This window comes from Mercurialis annua, linkage group LG3 (assembly GCF_937616625.2).
Source record: "Mercurialis annua linkage group LG3, ddMerAnnu1.2, whole genome shotgun sequence".
Taxonomy (NCBI): Eukaryota; Viridiplantae; Streptophyta; class Magnoliopsida; order Malpighiales; family Euphorbiaceae; genus Mercurialis; species Mercurialis annua.
This window is the reverse complement of record NC_065572.1, coordinates 52,927,010-52,934,980: the sequence shown is the minus strand read 5'-3', so window position 1 is coordinate 52,934,980 and position 7,971 is coordinate 52,927,010. Positions and strand designations below refer to the sequence as shown.

At 37.0% G+C, this 7,971-nt stretch overlaps 2 protein-coding genes across 2 annotated transcripts; both read right to left on the bottom strand.

Annotated features, from left to right (window-relative positions):
• Positions 1 to 398: 398 nt before the first annotated feature.
• Positions 399 to 1,492, bottom strand: LOC126671071 (secreted RxLR effector protein 161-like). Its single transcript, XM_050364770.2, has one exon. The coding sequence runs from the start codon at positions 1,490 to 1,492 to the stop codon at positions 800 to 802; it is 693 nt and encodes a 230-aa protein (XP_050220727.1). The 3' UTR covers positions 399 to 799.
• A 2,052-nt stretch (positions 1,493 to 3,544) lies between these two features.
• Positions 3,545 to 4,727, bottom strand: LOC126672627 (uncharacterized). Its single transcript, XM_050366578.1, has 2 exons — positions 3,908 to 4,727; positions 3,545 to 3,806 (listed from the first exon to the last, which is right to left on the bottom strand). The coding sequence occupies exons 1-2, from the start codon at positions 4,725 to 4,727 to the stop codon at positions 3,793 to 3,795; spliced, it is 834 nt and encodes a 277-aa protein (XP_050222535.1). The 3' UTR covers positions 3,545 to 3,792.
• Positions 4,728 to 7,971: the final 3,244 nt, after the last annotated feature.

Here is a 7,971-nt window from a genome sequence, read left to right as displayed (position 1 = left end):
TGTTAGTCTTGATTATATGACCTCATCTCTTAGTTCTAATTCTTGATAAATATGACTTCCACTAGAAACAACTTTCTATGTAAGTCATATACACCTGCGCAGGTTTTATCATCCATCAAGAACAATTTGAGATAGCATAGAATCTTGTCTCCGTTCATCCAGAGTGATGAATCCTTTCTAGGTTAAACCCCTATCTCTATATACAACTAACTAGAGCCAACACATCCCGCGGCTCTAGCTCATGAAAGATCTAGAGTTAAGGAGTATCAAACTCTAATCACCTATATACAAGATAGTGTCACCGCAAGTCAAAGGACATATGTACAATTATGAACTAGATGACATTAAATTGACTTTAATGAATTACCATGTATAAGTCATCTAGCGTCACTTGTTCGACTCACTCAACACCTTGAGTGTCCACATGTTTATTCTGATCCCCATCAAGTAGTATGAGACTCACTACTTCCTATAATTAGTAACTCTTTACTAATCAGGAGAATAAACAGAGGTGACGATCTTTTCGGGATAATGCGATGCCCTTATTCGTAGGACCCCATCGATCGTGAACGATTATTTAGATCACTTGTATAATAGAATCTGTCACTCATATTCTTACTACCTTAAGAATAGATTCTATCACAATGTGATAAGGACAATATGTATTAAATAAACACTTAGTTGATGAGACACTTAGTTCAAATAAAAACATATATATCATTGCCAATGGGATTTGTTTATACAAGAATAAATACAAAATGGCCCTAGGGCACAAACTACCAACAATCTCCCACTTGCACTAGTGCCATTGGCTACTATATCTAAGCCCCATCTTCTCAAGATGTAAATCTAATTGACTCTGGGTCATGGGCTTTGTCAGTGGGTCAGCCGTGTTTTCGGCTGATGCTATCTTTTGGAGAGACACATCTCCTTTTCCAACAATTTCTCGGATAATATGATATCGCCTTTCTATGTGTTTGGATTTTTGGTGAGACCGGGGTTCCTTGGCCTGGGCTATAGCACCATTGTTGTCGCAGAAAAGAGGAACCGCCGACTCAATGGTAGGAACCACACCAAGTTCAGAAACAAACTTCTTAATCCAAACAGCTTCCTTTGCAGCATCTGATGCCGCAATATACTCGGCTTCTGTAGTGGAATCTGCAGTGGTTTCTTGTTTGGAACTCTTCCAACTCACTGCTCCTCCATTACACGTGAATACGAATCCAGATATAGACTTACGATCGTCTATATCTGATTGAAAATCAGAATCTGTAAAGCCATCTATTTTAAGATCACCTCCTCCATATGTTAAGACCATATCTTTAGTTCTTCTCAAGTACTTAAAGATATTCTTAACCGTTATCCAGTGTTCTGAACCTGGATTGGATTGATATCTGCTAGTCAAACTAAATTCATAGGCAATATCTGGCCGCGTACACAACATAGCGTACATAAGACTACCAATTGCCGAAGCATATGGTATCTTTGCCATTTCAACTCTTTCTTCAGAAGTCTTTGGAGACATTTCCTTCGAAAGGTGAATTCCATGCCTAACAGGAATCAATCCTCTCTTAGAATTTTCCATATTGAACTTTTTCAATATCTTTTCTAAGTAGAGCCTTTGTGAGAGACCAATCATTCTTTTAGATCTATCTCTATAGAGTCTAATACCGAGAATGTAAGTTGCTTCTCCGAGGTCTTTCATGGAGAAAGTTTTGGATAACCAAAGCTTTACAGAGGTTAACATACCGACATCATTTCCTATTAGTAAAATATCATCTACGTACAAGACTAGGAAAGTAATTGCACTCCCACTAACCTTCTTGTAAGCACATGGTTCATCTTCGTTTTTGATAAACTCGTAACTCTTTACAGCTTCATCAAAACGACGATTCCAACTTCTCGAAGCTTGCTTCAATCCATATATGGATCGTTTTAGTTTACACACCTTGGAACCTTCTTCGGATTCAAAACCCTTAGGTTGTTCCATATAGATTTCCTCCTCAATATATCCATTAAGGAATGCGGTCTTGACATCCATTTGCCAAACCTCATAATCTAAATGTGCAGCTATGGCAAGAAGAATCCAGATGGACTTAAGCATGGCTACCGGCGAGAAAGTCTCTTCATAATCGACTCCTTGCCTCTGGCGAAACCCTTTCGCAACAAGCCTAGCTTTAAAAGTTTCCACTTTTCCATCAGCACCAAGTTTACGCTTGAAGATCCATTTGTTCCCTATTGGTATAATTCCTTCGGGTGGATCAACTAGCTCCCATACTTGGTTACTGTACATGGAATCCATTTCGGATTTCATAGCTTCAAGCCATCTTGAAGAATCTATATCACATATAGCTTCCTCATAAGTAGAGGGATCAACTATTTGATCATTTTCTTCATGAATGAACAACTCTTGTATATCATGAAGAAAACCATATCTCTCTGGTGGATGAGATACCCTACTTGATCTTCGAGGTGTATCTGTAGATTTTACTAATTCTGGTTCACTATGGGGTTTGATCAAATTCCATTGTATCATTTTGTTGGTCTTTAGATGACTCCTCATCTAATTCTATATTCCTTCCTTTGCCCCCTTCTTGAATGAACTCTTTTTCAAGAAATTGGGCATCCCGACTAACCTTAATGGTTTGTTCGGATGGAATATAGAAATAATATCCTAAACTGTCTTTAGGATAACCAACGAACCTTCCCATGATTGATCTCGATTCCAACTTGTCGGTTATCAACTTTTTAATATATGCCGAACATCCCCAAATCTTAATATGCTTAAGACTTGGTTCCTTACCATACCATATCGCATACGGTATTCTCGGAGTGGATTTAGTTGGAACTCAATTTAGAATATAATTTGCGCTAAGAAGTGCATGACCCCATAATGAAATGGGTAAATCAGTATAGCTCATCATTGATCGTACCATGTCTAACAATGTACGATTCCTCCGTTCTGATACACCATTCAATTGTGGTGTTCCCGGAGGAGTCAGTTGGGAAATAATACCGCATTCTTTTAAGAATGTACCAAATTCCGTACTCAAGTATTCACCTCCTCGATCAGATCGAAGGATTTTAATACTTTTTACAATTTGGTTTTCTACTTCATTTTTGAAATCTTTGAATTTTTCAAAAGCTTCACTCTTGTTCTTCATAAGAACAACATATCCATACCGTGATAAATCATCGGTGAAGGTAATGAAGTATAAATAACCACCTCGTGCCATTTCTTGAAATGGTCCACATACATCACTATGTATGATCTCCAAAACATCTTTGGCTCTACCACTTTGTCCAACAAAGGGTGATCGGGTCATCTTGCCTTTAAGACATGACTCACAAGTCGAAATTGATGCAGAATCAAGATTGCTCAATATTCCCATCTTATCCAACTTGTTAAGTCTATCTTCCGCAATATGTCCTAATCGTAAGTGCCAAAGTTGTTTCGAGGTTTGATTACTTACGGTATTTATTTCTATAACATTATTTGTATTACGAGCATCTTCATTTATAAAATAAAGACCATTTTGTACATAACCATAACCAACGATTGCATTATTATAGATAATTTTACAAACATCCTTTGTAAATAGAAAATCATATCCTAATCTTGTCATACAAGAAATAGACATGATATTTCTATAAGCGTTCGGTAAGTACAAAACATTGTTCAAATACAAAACATGCTTATACAACAAAATAGAAGACGATCCTATAGCTTTAGCCGCAACACTTGCGTTATTTCCAAGCTTCAAGATCACTTCATCCTTGTCCAACTTCCTCTCATTTGCTAGATCCTGTAAGGATGAACAAATGTGAGAACTAGCTCCGGTATCTAATACCCAAGCTTTGGACGAGCTATCATTATTGGAATTGAAAGAACAAGAAATAGACATACCCTCACCGGGATTTTCATTCTTCTTGTTCTTGCCCTTAAATTCCTTATACTTGGGGCAATTTCGTTTCCAATGTCCCTCGCCCTCGCAAAAGAAACACTTTCCTTTGTTCTCCGAGGTGCGCTTCCTTTTTGCAATGGCCTTTTGGGCCTTCAAAACATTCTTCTTAGTTTTCTTCTTCTTAGTCTTACTAGAAGAAGCAACCACAAGAGAAACTTCCTTTCCCTTAACATTGTTCTTTTGAGCGGTTATCAACATACTTGATAACTCTGCAAGTGTACATTCTATCCGATTCATATAGTAATTCGTGATGAAATTACCATACGAATCCGGAAGGGATTGAAGGATCATATCCGTTTGGAGATTGAAGTCCATGATGAAATCTAGACCCTCTAGACGTTCGATACATCGAATCATCATGTTCACATGTTCTCCAACATCCTTTCCCTCTGAGAGCTTTGCTCGAAATAATTGCTTAGATAACTCATATCTAGCAGAACGACTTGATTCACCATACAACTCTTGTAAGTGAAACAATATTTCGCGGGCTCCCGGATATTTCTCGTGTTGCTTTTGCAACTCGTTATTCATAGATGCCAACATGTAGCACTTGGCTTGTTCGTCATCTAACTTCCACTTGCGCAATGCCTCATGTTCCTCAGGAGATGCCTCAATCGGCAATGGTCCCGGAGCATTTGCCTCAAGAACATATGCTATGTGTTCACTTGCAAGAACTATTTTGAGATTTCTTAACCAATCAACAAAGTTAGGACCCACTAGTCGATTATTGTCAAGAATGCTACTTAATGGATTCGATTTCATCTTATCTTATCAACCTATGGATAGCAAAGATCTCTAATTAGTATTCGTGTTATTTTGTATATTTAACCATAATGATTTGGTCTTTATCAAAATGGCCTCCCACTATCTTTTTCGAATCCTACACTTCCAAAATAGGAAACGTGAATCTTTGTTGGAAAAGATTTCAAGTGGGTGATTGAATTCTTATATTCATTTATCTTTCCCTCAAGTACTTAATGCTATTCTTGGGATCAAAATGATATATAAGTGAACAATTACTTGTTCATCATATCTCATATGAGGTTCAATCATTTCCGGCTCCTAATGCTTTCACTCTCAAGTACTTAATGCTATTCTTAGGTTTCCACATTAGTTAAGTTTAACCCATTGAATCAACTAAGATGTATCGATTTGAATAATATACGACTCAGGTACGCCTAATTGCCTTTCTCGCCGTATATTATATCGACTACACCCGTAACATCTCATGCTTAACAATAAACTCAACAACATCTCTTGACGATATCATCTCACCCCTATGTATCCATAGCCGACAAGATGATAACTCAAAGCGTGTTAGTTTATTGCTCCAATGGAGAGCCATTGATAAACAATTTAATGATTAATCAATATAAACTTAATCTTTTAACTTTTAGGAAGATTTTTTTTAGGGTTTTAAGTTATTCAGGTCTCACTAAACACACAATACATTTTAGCATGCATCTCATACATATTAAAGCTAAAATTAATCATGCAATCACACATGTATGATCATGGACTTCCTAGGTCTCATTCTTTAGCCACAAAAGAATGAGCAAACTATTACATATCTCGGAAATGATTCTCTAATCATTCACTATGTAATATCTGCTTTCTTTAGGTATAGAGGAATCGTCCTAGAACCTCCGAAAGCCTCAACCGATCGCTGATCCTCGAAAAAAAAAATTTATTTTTTTATTTTACGTTTTTTTTTTTTTTTCGAGTCGGAAACTTTTTCCCGGGTGTAAAACCCCTTTTTCAGCATTTCGGTTTTTACAGAAAAAAAATATTTTTTTTTTTTCGGGCCGAAAACTTTTTCCCGGGTGTAAAACCCGTTTTTCAGCATTTTTGGTTTTTATGAAAAAAAAATATTATTTTTTTTTCTGGTTTTTTTTTTTTTTTTTTTTCGGGTTTCGCTTTTTCCGCATATTCCGTTGATGACAACATAATGCACAAGCGAATCACGTATTGTGTTAAAATGATCACATTAGAAAAATTCCCAGGATAGATTGGAGGGTCACGAGCGGACCACTTAAGTACCAATCTCCTAGACAGAATTTAATCAAATGTAATTAATATCACAATAGCGTTTGTTCGTTTTTGGAAAAACAAAATCCCTCGGAATTATAAATTACATGCCCAATAATAATTCCTAAGTCCATGATTATTTATACATTTATTCAATCGTAAAGCGTTAATACTCGATGATACGGTGGCTCTGATACCACTGTTGGCGCAGCGGGAGGCGCGGGTCCGAATCGTATATTTCAATTCAAAATCGAAATTCCAACAATCCGGATCCTTAAGTTGATCATATCAACAACAAATGGATCGTCGTATCATTTATTAATTAAAGCACGCATCTAGGAATCGTAAGAAGAATACCTATGTCGATTCTCCAACGATTCTTGTAGTCCCGAAAGTACGGCGACCTCAAGCTCGTCCACACGAGTATGCGTCCGATTGAATCCTCGCCTTGAAGTAATCCTGCAAGAGTTCCTCTTGCCGAGCAGCCCTAAGCTCAAACTCTCGCCGCGATCACTACCTTGCTCGGATGTATGAAAAACGTCGCCAAGTTTTTCCCGTGATTGATGAATACTTGAACTCCTTCAAGTGCTTTCTCTCTCTACAACTTTGTAGTGAGATGTGTGTTGTGTGTTGTGAAATGAGCAAGGACATGCTCTATTTATAGGCTAGAGCATGCCTTAAGAATGCAACACCTTGCATGCTAGGTGTCACACACCAAGCAAAGGTGTTGCCACCACATGACACCTTTCATGTGGTGACATCACATAGGTGACATCATATAGGTGATGCCATCATATGACATCACATATAAGCTTATTTCCTTATCTCATTACTTCACCATGACATTATCATTCCATTAGCTTATGATTAGTGCTTTAAGTATCATTAATTACACTAATTAATTACTTAAGCCATCTAATCATAAAACTTGGTTAAATTATAATTAGGTTCCTACTAATTTATAACTCTTATAAATTAGTCCCTAATTAACTTGGACATAGTACAATTAGGTTCCTACTAATTTATAACTCTTACAAATTAGTCCCTAATTTGTACTTGTTTTTCATCTTAGATTAATTTCCGAGATATGCTAGTATCTATATGAAATCGATCTTTTGTAAACTCAATCGGTTGCACACTCTATTGTGTGTGACTAACTAGGTTCAGATCTATATGGCAACGAGAGTCATAAGAAACGCCTTTCTTATATTAAATAATTAAATCCCATTTAATTATTAATTCTCGTAGATCGAGAGTGACGTCTAGCAACATATCACGACCCCCAAATAGAGATGAATGTTTCGATGCATTCTTTATGAACCAATGTTCATAATTACCGTACACTCAAAATTCCCTTCATCTAAGATTCCAATCTCGACTAGTGTCACGGTTAAGTCAAACACTGTTAGTCTTGATTATATGACCTCATCTCTTAGTTCTAATTCTTGATAAATATGACTTCCACTAGAAACAACTTTCTATGTAAGTCATATACACCTGCGCAGGTTTTATCATCCATCAAGAACAATTTGAGATAGCATAGAATCTTGTCTCCGTTCATCCAGAGTGATGAATCCTTTCTAGGTTAAACCCCTATCTCCATATACAACTAACTAGAGCCAACACATCCCGCGGCTCTAGCTCATGAAAGATCTAGAGTTAAGGAGTATCAAACTCTAATCACCTATATACAAGATAGTGTCACCGCAAGTCAAAGGACATATGTACAATTATGAACTAGATGACATTAAATTGACTTTAATGAATTACCATGTATAAGTCATCTAGCGTCACTTGTTCGACTCACTCAACACCTTGAGTGTCCACGTGTTTATTCTGATCCCCATCAAGTAGTATGAGACTCACTACTTCCTATAATTAGTAACTCTTTACTAATCAGGAGAATAAACAGAGGTGACGATCTTTTCGGGATAATGCGATGCCCTTATTCGTAGGACCCCATCGATCGTGAACGATT